Below are 20,267 nucleotides of genomic sequence, written 5' to 3' on the forward strand. Positions count from 1 at the left end.
TTTTGCAACTCCTGTTAATATCTTTGAACATCCGACACTAAACTGTTTTATTGTAAAGATCACTTACAGTATCTTAATGATATTTTCTATTCTACATTTCTGTCATTGACCTTCTACGTTCCCCTATGAAAGTATGTACTCTTAATATTTTTATGTTTTCATCAAATATAACGTATCAACAGAACATTTAAATAACGTGCTTTACCCACTAGGCGGTTAAAGCACTCAGCAAATATACTGCTGTTTCCAGTTTAGTTTATGATGGATGTATTTTGTTATCCACACATATATTGTTTTTATATTTGTAACACCAAACCGACAGAAAAGATGGTCTTAACATGACCCAGTGGTCCAGTTAATTAAAATAATATTATCAAACATAATATTAAAATGAACTCTTATTTTGAAAATACAGCTTCCTGTGTTCGAATGAGCTGCTCCGACCCTCGGTCCTGACGGACTCCAAAAGTCCCACATTATACAATCAAACAAATAAATAAACACAAGGTTAATAGTGTGTTATTGTTGAGTAAATAATAGTGTGGTTTAGAAAAGAACACAAAATTAGAAGGAGAAAACGATGAAACAATACAGATCTCAGTTTTCTGAGCCCCTACTCTCCCCATAACTGACGGCAACAAAAGTCAGACATTATTCAATTTAAATAAAGAAGTAAACACAATAAGTGTGGCTTGATATTGAGTTAGAAAAAGGTTGATAAACGCTGTGAGAATGGATCTGCGGAGAGCATTTCTTCGCGATCCCAACTCGTCTATTACCAGCGTTCAGGGAGCTCAATGCAAGTCAATGGGACGCCCTGGTAGTTGAAGCTCGACGCTAACGGGCCCCCCTTGCGTTGGAGAGTGACGACAGGGACCCTGACATAACGTCAGCATAGGCCGAGTTGGGAGTGAGAATGTGTTGCATCGACATGTAAAAAGACATTATCTTCTGAAGCTGAAGCTATAAACATGGATCTTTCTCACAGAGCCAGCCTGCTCCACTCGGGGAGAAGAAAACATGTCAATGAAAACAAAATGCATTTATATTTGTACCCTCTCTTTACGCATGCAACAACAAAGTAGAAATATTTGTATTAGTGTGTAGTATTAGCTGTATTTGATTTATTTACACAATGATGTGATTTTCACGATAAATACAATTGTATTTATTTTACAATGTGTTTTCATACAATCATACGTAATGGGATTCATGTGGATTAATGTGTGAGCAATGATACGTTTCAATATACGTTTATATTTCAATTCCAACCTAATGAACAATATATTTGTCACTGTGGTCCAGGTTCATAAAGCATCACACAACACCATGAAACCACTCTTCATTAACTCGTGACGGTTCCCTCAGAGGTCATGGAGTAGTGGTTAGGAAAAGACGATAGGAGCTGATTTTTGGACAATTCCACTGCAACCCAAAAATCTCAATGTTTGTATTGTGCTAAAAAGCAGCAGGAGACAGAGACTGTAGTACGCTCACTTTCTTTGGTGGAGTTGTACTGTGTGCATTAAATCATATTTAAGGTCAATCTCAATTAAGATTCATGTTAAATAACTTGATGACGAGGATATCCTGCTTTTCATTTCTTATCCTGGATTTCTTTTTCTAATTCAGATGTTTTTATCAGATGTTCAGAATATATTCAAAGTAACGTTTAATAACAAATGAACATTTACTTTAACATCAGTGATAAGAGAGCTGTGTGGTTTACCGTTGAGATGTTATATTCTGATTGGTGTCAATTTTGATTAACAAAAATAAAACTAGGAGGAATCCAGAAGTATATCCAAACCCTGAAGAGCATTAAAAAGTAACATGTGAAATATTGACTTGTTAATGTTGTGACTTTTGTGAATGAATGTGAATAAGGTTCCTTTTATATATAATATCTCAGAGAAAGGGAATCAAAACACATTTTATAATACACACATTCATCTTTATTGTTTTAAAATGTTGAAACCATGGACACGAGCAGAAACAGGTTGATGTTGAAACATGTCCTGAGAGCCAGAGAGCAGACTGAGAGCAGTGTGAGAGAGAAAGCAGAGTCCCAGTGAGTCAGCTCAGGACTGGGAACACTGGTCTCTCCTCAGTGTCTCTGAGAGCGGAGTCTGGGAGCCCTGGGTGGCCTCACAGGTCACAGAGACCACCTTCCTCCACTGGTCTGCAGAGAGCCTCAGGGTGCTGCTCCAGCTGTAGTGGGCGTCCTTCTCCAGCACCCCGGGGCTCCTGCTCTCCTCCCAGCTGCTGCTGCTGCCGCTGCTGCCGTCCACCTTCCAGGCCAGACTCCAGTCTGAGGGGAAGCCCTTGTTGGCCAGGCACATGAGCGTGGCCTTCCCCTGCTGCAGCTCTTCTGTGGAGGGGGGCAGCACCGTCAGGGTGGGAGGGACATCACCTAGGAGACACCAATCAGATTAGAGGACAGGGAGCACACAGCTGTCCATCAAGCAGCAGACACTGGGACACCTTTACTGTGAGAGCGCTTCTCCTTTAAGGAGTTTCTGTCAGATGTTGGTTCTGCTCCATCAGTCTCTCACTCACACATTGTTTCACTTCCCTTTAAGAAGCCTCTCGTGCAAATCAGCACAGAGACACTTCACACAGAGTCACCTGAAATATGTCAGACTACAATAGAAATAAAGTACAACATTAGGACATATTTTAAGTAGTAGTTATCAAAATCATCCAAAACCTGAACTCTACAAACATTATTAAATTATTTAGTGGATAAATGAACAAATACAGGAAACGGAGCAATCAGCTGCTCGATGTGAATCTCAATCACTACCCAGTTTTACAGACTATAAAATAATGTCTTAAAGAATTCAACACATTTTCTAATATCCATCGTTATCTTTACTCCGTTCATCTGTATTTAAAAACTGTATCCGTCATGTATTTGAGAACAGAGAGGAGAACCGAGATAGACAATTCAAAATGAGTTCATGACAAATTAGCAGTTTCATCATTTCACATTTGAAGCTGTTTGAATGACAGCATGTTGGGAATGTAGAAAGACATTTCAAGAGAAGCTGCTCCGACTTGGTCTCAATGATGAAGAGACATAAAGACATGAATACTAACACTATCTAAACATTACAATTAAAATACTATAAATCTATCTCTCAAACACTCTAACACAGAATTTAAAACGTCTCTTAAGATCATATTTAGTTTTTGTGCAGAAACTTACTTCCAACATCCAGTCTGGTTCCTCCACCAAAAGTCCACCACAGTGATACAAAGTCATTGAGCCGCCGTACAAAAACCTCTCGCTGTAGAGAGACACGGCTCTCTGACTTTGACTCACTGAACTAAACCTACCAGCCCTCCAGAAGCTACTTCACCATTAAAGGTGGAAATAATGAATTATTCTGTGTTCAATGTTTCATAAAAACATTGAAAGTCTTTTGCTGGAGTAAAGTTAGCCTCTCAGTTCAGAATATTTGATAAGTATGTATACAATGACATGGAGAGGTAACTATTTCTCCGTACGCTGAATAATAAGTACAACAAAAGAGAAATGGCTCTTATGAATTAACACTTGACTTACTTCCAACATCCAGTCTGGTTCCTCCACCGAACGTGTTCCACAGTGATACAAAGTCATTGAGCCGCCGTACAAAAACCTCTCACTGTAGAGAGACACGGCTCTCTGACTTTGACACAAACAAACTCACCAAACACATCCTCAGTTTACCCACTTTATATAATTACTGCTTCAAATGTTTGAAACAGATTCACACGGAAAGTATCTAGTGTTTCTCTATTGAACCTTTTAGACATTTAAAACAAATATCTACTTATCTCTTCAGTTTTAATGAAGATTCTTCTTTTGAAAAACGAATTGTTCACAAAATATGTTTAGTTTCATGATTTTATCAACTTTTAAACATCAAAGTAATTGATTACTTCAATGAAACAATGAACGTCTAACTCAAGCTATACATGTTATACTTCTGAATGTGCATCATTTCCATAAATACATGTTTGCTTTTCCATCAGGATCAATAATAAATCTCCATTTTGTTTTTCCTAGGTGCTATTGATTATTTGGAGTTATGAATTTGAGCTTTTTAATAAAATGAACTACAAGAAAATGTGTCCGTTGAACTTAAAGCGTCGTACAAGTGAGCGCTGAGCCATTCCTGATCAACCCTCTGACAGAGAGATGGATCCATTGATAAACAGCACCATCAGAGTAATCCAGGTCCCTGTTGGAGTCAGAGCATTTCCATAGAGACACACTTTGCATCAGCAGCACCATGCTCCAGTGCTCTGGGACACTTTATAGTCCTGAGAGTTGAGCACTGGATGACTGACAGCTGTCCTTCATGACAACAGAAGCCACAGAAATCCTCCTCATCAAGAACATGACTTTGATCTGCGTCCTCATCTGGACTCTCCTCTGCTGCTGCTTCACAGGTAAAGTCCAGAGAATCAAACTCCTCTCCTCTGTGAACATCCGTCCCTCTGAAATGAAGCGGACAAAACCATGACGCTGCTTTGTGTCTTTGTCTCTGTGTCCTCAGAGTCCAGAGGCCAGGTCACAGTGACTCAGTCTGGAGCAGTGAGCTCTGCTGCGGGACGCTCCGTCTCCATCACATGTAAGACCAGTTCCCATGTTCATGGTGGGATATATTTAGCCTGGTACCAACAGAGAGATGGAGGAACTCCTAAACTGCTTATCCACACTACTAGCACTCGAGTATCAGGGATTTCAGAGCGTTTTACAGGCAGTGGATCAAACTCTGACTTCACTCTGACCATCAGTGGAGTCCAGACTGATGACGCAGCAGTTTACTACTGTCAGAGTTGGCATTACATCAACAGTCAGTATGTGTTCACACAGTGAAAAAGCGTCGTACAAAAACCTCCCTCAGTCAGACTGAACAGGAACTGAGATGAATGCTGCAGCTGGAAGCTACACTTCACTGAGGACACACACACACACACACACACACACACACACACACACACACACACACACACACACACACACACACACACACACACACACACACACACACACACACACATACACACATGAAATGTCCGTCCTCTCCATTAAGCGTGTAACTTTCTTCTTTTTCAAGTAAAGCATTCTGAAATACTTCTCAAGAGAATATATAGAGTGAACTCATCCACACAGGAACATTGTAAATCTAAATCTATAAAAGCCACACTAAACTCATGGGTGCTGAGCTTCCTTTTGAACAGTGTTCACTTCTGTCTAACTGCAGTGACTCCCAAAGACCAAAAGTCCCAACTTCAAATAAAAAAAGTCCTTGTTTTGAAATAACTCTGTCCCCAACAGTAGCACAAACTACAATAACTGGAGAAATGTTCAAGTCCACAGGAACTGTCAAACTCAAAAAAGGTCTTTTAAAAGCGTGTGAATAATCCAGTAAACAGAGTAAGTACCTGGGACTGCACTTAGACAACGGACTGAAGTGGAAGATCAACACTGACGTTGTGTACAAGAAGGGATGTCAATTATCTACAGGGGTCCCTCAGGGCTCTGTCCTCGATCCCCTCCTCTTCTTTCTGTACACAAACTTTCTCGGATCAGTCATTAGCCCGCATGGTTTTTCACACCGTTGCTACGCTGACGACACTCAATTAATTCTGTCCTTTCCCCGCTCAGAGACCCAGGTCGTCGCACGCATCTCTGCTTGTCTAGCAGACATCTCTCAGTGGATGTCTGCTCATCACCTCAAGCTCAACCTTGACAAGACTGAGCTGCTCTTCCTTCCGGGAAAAGATTGTCCCACTCTTGACCTAACAATGATAATGTATTATCTTTTCAATTTACACACGGCATCTATTGCACGTCTGTCCGTCCTGGGAGAGGGATCCCTCCTCTGTTGCTCTCCCTGAGGTTTCTCCCATTTTTCCCTTTAAACTGTGGGTTTTCTTCGGAAGTTTTTCCTTGTACGATGTGAGGGTCTAAGGACAGAGGGTGTCGTATTGTCATACTGATATTTTGTACAAACTGTAAAGTCCACTGAGACAAATGTAACATTTGTGATATTGGGCTATATAAATAAACATTGATTGATTGATTGATTGACAATCAACATCGGCACCTCAGTTGTTTCCCCGACTCAGACTGCAAGGAATCTGGATGTGACCCTAGATAACAACCTGTCCTTCACTGCAAACATCGCTGCTACAACCCGCTGCTGCAGATACACGCTTTACAACATCAGGAAGATACGTCCCCAGCTGACACAGAAAGCGACTCAGGTTCTGGTCCAGGCTCTCGTCATCTCACGCCTAGACCAGTGGTTCCCAAACGGTGTGCCGCGGCATACTGGTGTGCCCTGAGGCAAGTCCGGGTGTGCCGTGGGATTTTGTGACAACCATACATTATTATTGCAATATACAACTACACAAAAATAATTATTCAATTGACTATTTCAGTACTTTGTAGGTTTATATGTACGTAATCTGCGCGACTTGTGCGTCCACATCTCCGCGTGCAGTGCTGCATAAACATGGCTGAGTCAGCGATAACTCTCGAGGGGTGGAGGTATGCCCATTATTTTTAGTTCGTCCGAAGAATAGACAGGAATGTGACGGTGAGGTGCAAACTGTGTCCAGGCCAGAAGCTGTTATCCACTGCTGGAAACACCACGTGGTCAAACCTCAACAAACACCTGCAAAGAACACATGCTAAGGTGAAGCTACCGCACACGCTATTTGTTGTTTGTCTGTTCTTCTTCTCTGTCTTCCGGTTGTTGCCTGTTTTGAATGACAAATACACACTACCGCTGCCTGCTGGTAAGGAAAGTTATTGCCACTCACGCATGCGCAGTTCGTACGTGCTCGGCGAGTAAAGTAACGAGTTACTTTATGTAGATAGTAACGAAGTAGTGTAATATATTACTTTTTTTTAAGTAATATGTAATATATTACATTTTCTTAGTAACGACCCCATCTCTGGAGTTGGCGTTCTCTACTCTGGTTTACATGAAGAACAACAGGAGGTCACGGCTCTCTGTTGAACAGGACTTGCGAGTGGCCCTCTCCTCAGTGCCACCAAGGATTAAAAAATTCTGCGCGCCCCGACAGGCACATGTATCTCACTAATTTGTAAGTCGGCAAAATATTTACAATAGCACATGTTTCAATGCTGATTGCTGAAATGTTACATTTATAATTTGTAGTTCAGGACCATGCAGTGCAGCTTCCTTGCATTGACAGTTCTGTGCTGAATTTCTGCTGAGTTTCCTTTGCCTCATTTTTAATGTTGTGACCTGTCTGGTTTAAATGAGTGTGTTGCTGCTTTGATGAAGCCTAATTAAAGTTTCAAATTAATTTCTGAAATATTTCGTTAATAAATATTTCATGAGTAATATAGTTGTCTTTGTCACATTTTTATTTGGCATTAGTAAATAATTATGCACATTTACAGATATTTTACATGATATGAGTGATAACACGTGTTATAAGGGCTAGGTGTGCCTTGAGATTTTTACTTGTCCTTTGGTGTGCCTTGGTCACAAACAGTTTGGGAACCACTGGTCTAGTTAATAAAAATAATATTATCAAACATAATATTAAAATGAACTCTTATTTTGAAAATACAGCTTCCTGTGTTCGAATGAGCTGCTCCGACCCTCGGTCCTGACGGACTCCAAAAGTCCGACATTATGCAATCAAACAAATAAATAAACACAAGGTTAATAGTGAGTTATTGTTGAGTAAATAACAGTGTGGTTTAGAAAAGAACACAAAATTAGAAGGAGAAAACGATGAAACAATACAGATTTCAGTTTTCTGAGCCCCTACTCTCCCCATAACTGACGGCAACAAACGTCCCAAATCATCCAATTTAAATAAAGAAGTAAACACAATAAGTGTGGCTTGATATTGAGTTAGAAAAAGGTTTATAACGCTGTGAGAATGGATCTGCGGAGAGCATTTCTCCGCGATCCCAACTCGTCTATTACCAGCGTTCAGGGAGCTCAATGCAAGTCAATGGGACGCCCTGGTAGTTGAAGCTCGACGCTAAAGGGCCCCCCTTGCGTTGGAGAGTGCCGACAGGGACCCTGACATAACGTCAACATAGGCCGAGTTGGGAGTGAGAATGTGTTGCATCGACATGTAAAAAGACATTATCTTCTGAAGCTGAAGCTATAAACATGGATCTTTCTCACAGAGCCAGCCTGCTCCACTCGGGGAAAGAAAACATGTCAATGAAAACAAAATGCATTTATATTTGTACCCTCTCTTTACGCATGCAACAACAAAGTAGAAATATTTGTATTAGTGTGTAGTATTAGCTGTATTTGATTTATTTTCACAATGATGTGATTTTTTCACGATAAATACAATTGTATTTATTTTACAATGTGTTTTCATACAATCATACGTAATGGGATTCATGTGGATTAATGTGTGAGCAATGATACGTTTCAATATACGTTTATATTTCAATTCCAACATAATGAACAATATATTTGTCACTGTGGTCCAGGTTCATAAAGCATCACACAACACCATGAAACCACTCTTCATTAACTCGTGACGGCTCCCTCAGAGGTCATGGAGTAGTGGTTAGGAAAAGACGATAGGAGCTGATTTTTGGACAATTCCACTGCAACCCAAAAATCTCAATGTTTGTATTGTGCTAAAAAGCAGCAGGAGACAGAGACTGTAGTACGCTCACTTTCTTTGGTGGAGTTGTACTGTGTGCATTAAATCATATTTAAGGTCAATCTCAATTAAGATTCATGTTAAATAACTTGATGACGAGGATATCCTGCTTTTCATTTCTTATCCTGGATTTCTTTTTCTAATTCAGATGTTTTTATCAGATGTTCAGAATATATTCAAAGTAACGTTTAATAACAAATGAACATTTACTTGAACATCAGTGATAAGAGAGCTGTGTGGTTTACCGTTGAGATGTTATATTCTGATTGGTGTCAATTTTGATTAACAAAAATAAAACTAGGAGGAATCCAGAAGTATATCCAAACCCTGAAGAGCATTAAAAAGTAACATGTGAAATATTGACTTGTTAATGTTGTGACTTTTGTGAATGAATGTGAATTAGGTTCCTTTTATATATAATATCTCAGAGAAAGGGAATCCAAACACATTTTATAATACACACATTCATCTTTATTGTTTTAAAATGTTGAAACCATGGACACGAGCAGAAACAGGTTGATGTTGAAACATGTCCTGAGAGCCAGAGAGCAGACTGAGAGCAGTGTGAGAGAGAAAGCAGAGTCCCAGTGAGTCAGCTCAGGACTGGGAACACTGGTCTCTCCTCAGTGTCTCTGAGAGCGGAGTCTGGGAGCCCTGGGTGGCCTCACAGGTCACAGAGCCCACCTTCCTCCACTGGTCTGCAGAGAGCCTCAGGGTGCTGCTCCAGCTGTAGTGGGCGTCCTTCTCCAGCACCCCGGGGCTCCTGCTCTCCTCCCAGCTGCTGCTGCTGCTGCTGCCGTCCACCTTCCAGGCCAGACTCCAGTCTGAGGGGAAGCCCTTGTTGGCCAGGCACATGAGCGTGGCCTTCCCCTGCTGCAGCTCTTCTGTGGAGGGGGGCAGCACCGTCAGGGTGGGAGGGACATCACCTAGGAGACACCAATCAGATTAGAGGACAGGGAGCACACAGCTGTCCATCAAGCAGCAGACACAGGGACACCTTTACTGTGAGAGCGCTTCTCCTTTAAGGAGTTTCTGTCAGATGTTGGTTCTGCTCCATCAGTCTCTCACTCACACATTGTTTCACTTCCCTTTAAGAAGCCTCTCGTGCAAATCAGCACAGAGACACTTCACACAGAGTCACCTGAAATATGTCAGACTACAATAGAAATAAAGTACAACATTAGGACATATTTTAAGTAGTAGTTATCAAAATCATCCAAAACCTGAACTCTACAAACATTATTAAATTATTTAGTGGATAAATGAACAAATACAGGAAACGGAGCAATCAGCTGCTCGATGTGAATCTCAATCACTACCCAGTTTTACAGACTATAAAATAATGTCTTAAAGAATTCAACACATTTCTAATATCCATCGTTATCTTTACTCCGTTCATCTGTATTTAAAAACTGTATCCGTCATGTATTTGAGAACAGAGAGGAGAACCGAGATAGACAATTCAAAATGAGTTCATGACAAATTAGCAGTTTCATCATTTCACATTTGAAGCTGTTTGAATGACAGCATGTTGGGAATGTAGAAAGACATTTCAAGAGAAGCTGCTCTGACTTGGTCTCAATGATGAAGAGAAATAAAGACATGAATACTAATACTATCTAAACATTACCATTAAAATAATATAGATCTATCTCTCAAACACTCTAACACAGAATTTAAAACGTCTCTTAAGATCATATTTAGTTTTTGTGCAGAAACTTACTTCCAACATCCAGTCTGGTTCCTCCACCGAACGTGTTCCACAGTGATACAAAGTCATTGAGCCGCCGTACAAAAACCTCTCGCTGTAGAGAGACACGGCTCTCTGACTTTGACTCACTGAACTAAACCTACCAGCCCTCCAGAAGCTACTTCACCATTAAAGGTGGAAATAATGAATTATTCTGTGTTCAATGTTTCATAAAAACATTGAAAGTCTTTTGCTGGAGTAAAGTTAGCCTCTCAGTTCAGAATATTTGATAAGTATGTATACAATGACATGGAGAGGTAACTATTTCTCCGTACGCTGAATAATAAGTACAACAAAAGAGAAATGGCTCTTATGAATTAACACTTGACTTACTTCCAACATCCAGTCTGGTTCCTCCACCGAACGTGTTCCACAGTGATACAAAGTCATTGAGCCGCCGTACAAAAACCTCTCACTGTAGAGAGACACGGCTCTCTGACTTTGACACAAACAAACTCACCAAACACATCCTCAGTTTACCCACTTTATATAATTCCTGCTTCAAATGTTTGAAACTGATTCACACGGAAAGTATCTAGTGTTTCTCTATTGAACCTTTTAAACATTTAAAACAAATATCTACTTATCTCTTCAGTTTTAATGAAGATTCTTCTTTTTGAAAAACGAATTGTTCACAAAATATGTTTAGTTTCATGATTTTATCAACTTTTAAACATGAAAGTAATTGATTACTTCAATGAAACAATGAACGTCTAACTCAAGCTATACATGTTATACTTCTGAATGTGCATCATTTCCATAAATACATGTTTGCTTTTCCATCAGGATCAATAATAAATCTCCATTTTGTTTTTCCTAGGTGCTATTGATTATTTGGAGTTATGAATTTGAGCTTTTTAATAAAATGAACTACAAGAAAATGTTTCCGTTGAACTTAAAGCGTCGTACAAGTGAGCGCTGAGCCATTCCTGATCAACCCTCTGACAGAGAGATGGATCCATTGATAAACAGCACCATCAGAGTAATCCAGGTCCCTGTTGGAGTCAGAGCATTTCCATAGAGACACACTTTGCATCAGCAGCACCATGCTCCAGTGCTCTGGGACACTTTATAGTCCTGAGAGTTGAGCACTGGATGACTGACAGCTGTCCTTCATGACAACAGAAGCCACAGAAATCCTCCTCATCAAGAACATGACTTTGATCTGCGTCCTCATCTGGACTCTCCTCTGCTGCTGCTTCACAGGTAAAGTCCAGAGAATCAAACTCCTCTCCTCTGTGAACATCCGTCCCTCTGAAATGAAGCGGACAAAACCATGACGCTGCTTTGTGTCTTTGTCTCTGTGTCCTCAGAGTCCAGAGGCCAGGTCACAGTGACTCAGTCTGGAGCAGTGAGCTCTGCTGCGGGACGCTCCGTCTCCATCACATGTAAGACCAGTCAGAAGGTTTATAACGGGATATATTTAGCCTGGTACCAACAGAGGGATGGAGGAACTCCTAAACTGCTTATCCACACTACTAGCACTCGAGAATCAGGGATTTCAGAGCGTTTTACAGGCAGTGGATCAAACTCTGACTTCACTCTGACCATCAGTGGAGTCCAGACTGATGACACAGCAGTTTACTACTGTCAGAGTTGGCATTACCCCAACAGTCAGTATGTGATCACACAGTGAAAAAGCGTCGTACAAAAACCTCCCTCAGTCAGACTGAACAGGAACTGAGATGACTGCTGCATCTGGAAGCTACACTTCACTGAGGACACACACACACACACACACACACACACACCACACACACACACACACACACACACACACACACACACACACACACACACACACACACACACAACACACCACACCACTATAGGCCTACACACACACACACATATAGGCCTACACACACACACACATGAAATGTCCGTCCTCTCCATTAAGCGTGTAACTTTCTTCTTTTTCAAGTAAAGCATTCTGAAATACCTCTCCAGTGATTATATAGAGAGTGAACTCATCCACACAGGAACGTTGTAAATCTAAATCTATAAAAGCCACACTAAACTCATGGGTGCTCAGCTTCCTTTTGAACAGTGTTCACTTCTGTCTAACTGCAGTGACTCCCAAAGACCAAAAGTCCCAACTTCAAATAAAAAAGTCCTTGTTTTGAAATAACTCTGTCCCCAACAGTAGCACAAACTACAATAACTGGAGAAATGTTCAAGTCCACAGGAACTGTCAAACTCAAAGAAGGTCTTTTAAAAGCGTGTGAATAATCCAGTAAACAGAGTAAGTACCTGGGACTGCACTTAGACAACGGACTGAAGTGGAAGATCAACACTGACGTTGTGTACAAGAAGGGATGTCAATTATCTACAGGGGTCCCTCAGGGCTCTGTCCTCGATCCCCTCCTCTTCTTTCTGTACACAAACTTGCTCGGATCAGTCATTAGCCCGCATGGTTTTTCACACCGTTGCTACGCTGACGGCACTCAATTAATTCTGTCCTTTCCCCGCTCAGAGACCCAGGTCGTTGCACGCATCTCTGCTCATCACCTCAAGCTCAACCTTGACAAGACTGAGCTGCTCTTCCTTCCGGGAAAAGATTGTCCCACTCTTGACCTAACAATCAACATTGGCACCTCAGTTGTTTCCCCGACTCAGACTGCAAGGAATTTGGGTGTGACCCTAGATAACAACCTGTCCTTCACTGCAAACATCGCTGCTACAACCCGTTGCTGCAGATACACGCTTTACAACATCAGGAAGATACGTCCCCAGCTGACTCAGAAAGCCACGCAGCTTCTGGTCCAGGCTCTCGTCATCTCACGCCTAGACCAGTGGTTCCCAAACGGTGTGCCGCGGCATACCGGTGTGCCCTGAGGCAAGTCCGGGTGTGCCGTGGGATTTTGTGACAACCATACGTTATTATTGCAATATACAACTACACACAAATAATTATTCAATTGACTATTTCAGTACTTTGTATGTTTATATGTACGTAATCTGTGCGACTTGCGCGTCCACATCTCCGCGTGCAGTGCTGCATAAACATGGCTGAGTCAGCGATAACTTTCGAGAGGTGGAGGTATGCCCATTATTTTTAGTTCGTCCGAAGAATAGACAGGAATGTGACGGTGAGGTGCAAACTGTGTCCAGGCCAGAAGCTGTTATCCACTGCTGTAAACACCACGTGGTCAAACCTCAACAAGCACCTGCAAAGAACACATGCTAAGGTGAAGCTACCGCACACGCTATTAGTTGTTTGTCTGTTCTTCTTCTCTGTCTTCCGGTTGTTGCCTGTTTTGAATGACAAATACACACTACCGCTGCCTGCTGGTAAGGAAAGTTATTGCCACTCACGCATGCGCAGTTCGTACGTGCTCGGCGAGTAAAGTAACGAGTTACCTTATGTAGATAGTAACGAAGTAGTGTAATATATTACTTTTTTTTAAGTAATATGTAATATATTACATTTTCTTAGTAACGACCCCATCTCTGGAGTTGGCGTTCTCTACTCTGGTTTACATGAAGAACAACAGGAGGTCACGGCTCTCTGTTGAACAGGACTTGCGAGTGGCCCTCTCCTCAATGCCACCAAGAATTAAAAAATTCTGCGCGCCCCGACAGGCACATGTATCTCACTAATTTGTAAGTCGGCAAAATATTTACAATAGCACATGTTTCAATGCTGATTGCTGCAATGTTACATTTATAATTTGTAGTTCAGGACCATGCAGTGCAGCTTCCTTGCATTGACAGTTCTGTGCTGAATTTCTGCTGAGTTTCCTTTGCCTCATTTTTAATGTTGTGACCTGTCTGGTTTAAATGAGTGTGTTGCTGCTTTGATGAAGCCTAATTAAAGTTTCAAATTAATTTCTGAAATATTTCGTTAATAAATATTTCACGAGTAATATAGTTGTCTTTGTCACATTTTATTTGGCATTAGTAAATAATTATGCACATTTACAGATATTTTACATGATATGAGTGATAACACGTGTTATAAGGGCTATTTTGCACAATAGGTGTGCCTTGAGATTTTTACTTGTCCTTTGGTGTGCCTTGGGCACAAACAGTTTGGGAACCACTGGTCTAGTTAATAAAAATAATATTATCAAACATAATATTAAATGAACTCTTATTTTGAAAATACAGCTTCCTGTGTTCGAATGAGCTGCTCCGACCCTCGGTCCTGACGGACTCCAAAAGTCCGACATTATGCAATCAAACAAATAAATAAACACAAGGTTAATAGTGAGTTATTGTTGAGTAAATAACAGTGTGGTTTAGAAAAGAACACAAAATTAGAAGGAGAAAACGATGAAACAATACAGATTTCAGTTTTCTGAGCCCCTACTCTCCCCATAACTGACGGCAAGAAAAGTCCCAAATCATCCAATTTAAATAAAGAAGTAAACACAATAAGTGTGGCTTGATATTGAGTTAGAAAAAGGTTTATAACGCTGTGAGAATGGATCTGCGGAGAGCATTTCTCCGCGATCCCAACTCGTCTATTACCAGCGTTCAGGGAGCTCAATGCAAGTCAATGGGACTCTGATAGTTGAAGCTCGACGCTAAAGGGCCCCCTTGCGTTGGAGAGTGACGACAGGGACCCTGACATAACGTCAGCATAGGCCGAGTTGGGAGTGAGAATGTGTTGCATCGACATGTAAAAAGACATTATCTTCTGAAGCTGAAGCTATAAACATGGATCTTTCTCACAGAGCCAGCCTGCTCCACTCGGGGGAAAGAAAACATGTCAATGAAAACAAAATGCATTTATATTTGTACCCTCTCTTTACGCATGCAACAACAAAGTAGAAATATTTGTATTAGTGTGTAGTATTAGCTGTATTTGATTTATTTACACAATGATGTGATTTTTTCACGATAAATACAATTGTATTTATTTTACAATGTGTTTTCATACAATCATACGTAATGGGATTCATGTGGATTAATGTGTGAGCAATGATACGTTTCAATATACGTTTATATTTCAATTCCAACCTAATGAACAATATATTTGTCACTGTGGTCCAGGTTCATAAAGCATCACACAACACCATGAAACCACTCTTCATTAACTCGTGACGGTTCCCTCAGAGGTCATGGAGTAGTGGTTAGGAAAAGACGATAGGAGCTGATTTTTGGACAATTCCACTGCAACCCAAAATCTCAATGTTTGTATTGTGCTAAAAAGCAGGCAGGAGACAGAGACTGTAGTACGCTCACTTTCTTTGGTGGAGTTGTACTGTGTGCATTAAATCATATTTAAGGTCAATCTCAATTAAGATTCATGTTAAATAACTTGATGACGAGGATATCCTGCTTTTCATTTCTTATCCTGGATTTCTTTTTTCTAATTCTGATGTTTTTATCAGATGTTCAGAATATATTCAAAGTAACGTTTAATAACAAATGAACATTTACTTGAACATCAGTGATAAGAGAGCTGTGTGGTTTACCGTTGAGATGTTATATTCTGATTGGTGTCAATTTTGATTAACAAAAATAAAACTAGGAGGAATCCAGAAGTATATCCAAACCCTGAAGAGCATTAAAAAGTAACATGTGAAATATTGACTTGTTAATGTTGTGACTTTTGTGAATGAATGTGAATAAGGTTCCTTTTATATATAATATCTCAGAGAAAGGGAATCAAAACACATTTTATAATACACACATTCATCTTTATTGTTTTAAAATGTTGAAACCATGGACACGAGCAGAAACAGGTTGATGTTGAAACATGTCCTGAGAGCCAGAGAGCAGACTGAGAGCAGTGTGAGAGAGAAAGCAGAGTCCCAGTGAGTCAGCTCAGGACTGGGAACACTGGTCTCTCCTCAGTGTCTCTGAGAGCGGAGTCTGGGAGCCCTGGGTGGCCTCACAGGTCACAGAGCCCACCTTCCTCCACTGGTCTGCAGAGAGCCTCAGGGTGCTGCTCCAGCTGTAGTGGGCGTCCTTCTCCAGCACCCCGGGGCTCCTGCTCTCCTCCCAGCTGCTGCTGCTGCTGCTGCCGTCCACCTTCCAGGCCAGACTCCAGTCTGAGGGGAAGCCCTTGTGGCCAGGCACATGAGCGTGGCCTTCCCCTGCTGCAGCTCTTCTGTGGAGGGGGGCAGCACCGTCAGGGTGGGAGGGACATCACCTAGGAGACACCAATCAGATTAGAGGACAGGGAGCACACAGCTGTCCATCAAGCAGCAGACACTGGGACACCTTACTGTGAGAGCGTTTCTCCTTTAAGGAGTTTCTGTCAGATGTTGGTTCTGCCCCATCAGTCTCTCACTCACACATTGTTTCACTTCCCTTTAAGAAGCCTCTCGTGCAAATCAGCACAGAGACACTTCACACAGAGTCACCTGAAATATGTCAGACTACAATAGAAATAAAGTACAACATTAGGACATATTTAAGTTGTAGTTATCAAAATCATCCAAAACCTGAACTCTACAAACATTATTAAATTATTTAGTGGATAAATGAACAAATACAGGAAACGGAGCAATCAGCTGCTCGATGTGAATCTCAATCACTACCCAGTTTTACAGACTATAAAATAATGTCTTAAAGAATTCAACACATTTTTTAATATCCATCGTTATCTTTACTCCGTTCATCTGTATTTAAAAACTGTATCCGTCATGTATTTGAGAACAGAGAGGAGAACCGAGATAGACAATTCAAAATGAGTTCATGACAAATTAGCAGTTTCATCATTTCACATTTGAAGCTGTTTGAATGACAGCATGTTGGGAATGTAGAAAGACATTTCAAGAGAAGCTGCTCTGACTTGGTCTCAATGATGAAGAGAAAGAAAGACATGAATACTAACACTATCTAAACATTACAATTAAAATAATATAAATCTATCTCTCAAACACTCTAACACAGAATTTAAAACGTCTCTTAAGATCATATTTAGTTTTTGTGCAGAAACTTACTTCCAACATCCAGTCTGGTTCCTCCACCGAACGTGTTCCACAGTGATACAAGTCATTGAGCCGCCGTACAAAAACCTCTCGCTGTAGAGAGACACGGCTCTCTGACTTTGACTCACTGAACTAAACCTACCAGCCCTCCAGAAGCTACTTCACCATTAAAGGTGGAAATAATGAATTATTCTGTGTTCAATGTTTTTATGAAACATTGAAAGTCTTTTGCTGGAGTAAAGTTAGCCTCTCAGTTCAGAATATTTGATAAGTATGTATACAATGACATGGAGAGGTAACTATTTCTCCGTACGCTGAATAATAAGTACAACAAAAGAGAAATGGCTCTTATGAATTAACACTTGACTTACTTCCAACATCCAGTCTGGTTCCTCCACCGAACGTGTTCCACAGTGATACAAAGTCATTGAGCCGCCGTACAAAAACCTCTCACTGTAGAGAGACACGGCTCTCTGACTTTGACACAAACAAACTCACCAAACACATCCTCAGTTTACCCACTTTATATAATTCCTGCTTCAAATGTTTGAAACTGATTCACACGGAAAGTATCTAGTGTTTCTCTATTGAACCTTTTAGACATTTAAAACAAATATCTACTTATCTCTTCACTTTTAATGAAGATTCTTCTTTTGAAAAACGAATTGTTCACAAAATATGTTTAGTTTCATGATTTTATCAACGTTTAAACATCAAAGTAATTGATTACTTCAATGAAACAATGAACGTCTAACTCAAGCTATACATGTTATACTTCTGAATGTGCATCATTTCCATAAATACATGTTTGCTTTTCCATCAGGATCAATAATAAATCTCCATTTTGTTTTTCCTAGGTGCTATTGATTATTTGGAGTTATGAATTTGAGCTTTTTAATAAAATGAACTACAAGAAAATGTGCCCGTTGAACTTAAAGCGTCGTACAAGTGAGCGCTGAGCCATTCCTGATCAACCCTCTGACAGAGAGATGGATCCATTGATAAACAGCACCATCAGAGTAATCCAGGTCCCTGTTGGAGTCAGAGCATTTCCATAGAGACACACTTTGCATCAGCAGCACCATGCTCCAGTGCTCTGGGACACTTTATAGTCCTGAGAGTTGAGCACTGGATGACTGACAGCTGTCCTTCATGACAACAGAAGCCACAGAAATCCTCCTCATCAAGAACATGACTTTGATCTGCGTCCTCATCTGGACTCTCCTCTGCTGCTGCTTCACAGGTAAAGTCCAGAGAATCAAACTCCTCTCCTCTGTGAACATCCGTCCCTCTGAAATGAAGCGGACAAAACCATGACGCTGCTTTGTGTCTTTGTCTCTGTGTCCTCAGAGTCCAGAGGCCAGAGGCCAGGTCACAGTGACTCAGTCTGGAGCAGTGAGCTCTGCTGCGGGACGCTCCGTCTCCATCACATGTAAGACCAGTTCCCATGTTCATGGTGGGACACATTTAGCCTGGTACCAACAGAGGGATGGAGGAACTCCTAAACTGCTTATCCACACTACTAGCACTCGAGAATCAGGGATTTCAGAGCGTTTTACAGGCAGTGGATCAAACTCTGACTTCACTCTGACCATCAGTGGAGTCCAGACTGATGACGCAGCAGTTTACTACTGTCAGAGTTTCCATATCATCAACAGTCAGTATGTGTTCACACAGTGAAAAAGCGTCGTACAAAAACCTCCCTCAGTCAGACTGAACAGGAACTGAGATGAATGCTGCAGCTGGAAGCTACACTTCACTGAGGACACCACACACACACACACACACCACACACAACACACACACACACACACACACACACACACACACACACACACACACATCACCCACACACACACAAAGCCACACCACACACACCACACACACACACACACACACACACACACCACCATGTATACATCACTTCAGGGGACATTACATGGACCTTACATGCATTTCCTGGAGACTTATCCTAACCTTAACTCTTACCAATCTCTTCACCCTAAATTAATGATAACCCTCATGGGGACCTGCATTATGTCCCCATAAGGGAAGCCAGTCCCCAACACGTGACTGTGAACCAGGGGTCACCAACCTTTTTTAGAGTGAGGGCTACTTTCAAAAAATAAAACAAGTCGGAGCTACTTTTACTCCTCTCTTTGTTTGTGTTTTGCAGTGTATATATTTAAGCACATTGTAACATTATGATATGCTGACCTTTAACCTTTGTGGCTGTTTGGTCTGTGGGACCCGTTTCCAGTGTTTCTAATGGCGCGTTTCCACTGCAGGCCTCGCTCGGTTTGGTTAGGCCTTATTAGGCCCGGGCCCTTTCTCATTTCTCTAACTCCCCTCCTCGACTCCTATCCTCGAGACTTAGTCCCGCCACACAGGAGATGCGAGTGGAGAGCCGAGGAGGGGAGCCGAGGAGAGAGGAGGGGAAGCAGCAGGCGGTTGGAGAAATGAGAACTCCTCTCCTCTGAGCGGTCATTTTAAAGAGACGTCCATTAATGATGACAGGAGGCACAGCAGCCCTCTGTCTGATGGACAGATGTGTTCATGACCACTTATATATTTACTTTTAATTCATTCACCGTGCGGTATAATGAGACAATAACAGGCTACAGATGCGGACACACACACACACACACACACACACATATATATATATATATAAATATATACCATTTGAGAATCAAACAGAGCACTCTCATAATAACGTAACACTATCAGAGACTGGATATATCCCCCCCCCCCCTCTCTGGTTGCTCCAATGAGGGAAATAAATTACGGGCCAAAAGTTTTATTTACAAGTATTAAAAGTAAGCAGAGGACACCAAACCAACTGAGACCTGTCTGTCCGCTGCATCTACGCACTGTACAACACACACACCTACGCACTGTACACACACACACCTACACACTGTACCACACACACACCACACACA

General features: G+C 41.3%; 1 pseudogene and 5 gene segments (V, D, J or C); 3 read left to right on the top strand and 3 right to left on the bottom strand.

Annotated features, from left to right (window-relative positions):
- Positions 1-1,932: 1,932 nt before the first annotated feature.
- On the bottom strand, positions 1,933-3,628 carry LOC117540648. The segment is given in 3 exon segments: positions 1,933-2,413; positions 3,212-3,332; positions 3,572-3,628. Coding segments are annotated over 3 exon segments (510 nt in total).
- Positions 3,629-4,285: 657 nt separating this feature from the next.
- Positions 4,286-4,888, top strand: LOC117540641. The segment is given in 2 exon segments: positions 4,286-4,443; positions 4,551-4,888. Coding segments are annotated over 2 exon segments (414 nt in total).
- Positions 4,889-9,130: 4,242 nt separating this feature from the next.
- Positions 9,131-10,822, bottom strand: LOC117540649. The segment is given in 3 exon segments: positions 9,131-9,608; positions 10,406-10,526; positions 10,766-10,822. Coding segments are annotated over 3 exon segments (507 nt in total).
- Positions 10,823-11,480: 658 nt separating this feature from the next.
- LOC117540640 lies at positions 11,481-12,083 on the top strand. The segment is given in 2 exon segments: positions 11,481-11,638; positions 11,746-12,083. Coding segments are annotated over 2 exon segments (414 nt in total).
- Positions 12,084-16,061: 3,978 nt separating this feature from the next.
- On the bottom strand, positions 16,062-17,374 carry LOC117540643 (annotated as a pseudogene).
- Positions 17,375-18,429: 1,055 nt separating this feature from the next.
- On the top strand, positions 18,430-19,058 carry LOC117540642. The segment is given in 2 exon segments: positions 18,430-18,565; positions 18,680-19,058. Coding segments are annotated over 2 exon segments (414 nt in total).
- Positions 19,059-20,267: the final 1,209 nt, after the last annotated feature.

The sequence above is a fragment of the Gymnodraco acuticeps genome, unplaced genomic scaffold (genome assembly GCF_902827175.1).
Source record: "Gymnodraco acuticeps unplaced genomic scaffold, fGymAcu1.1, whole genome shotgun sequence".
Classification (NCBI taxonomy): domain Eukaryota; kingdom Metazoa; phylum Chordata; class Actinopteri; order Perciformes; family Bathydraconidae; genus Gymnodraco; species Gymnodraco acuticeps.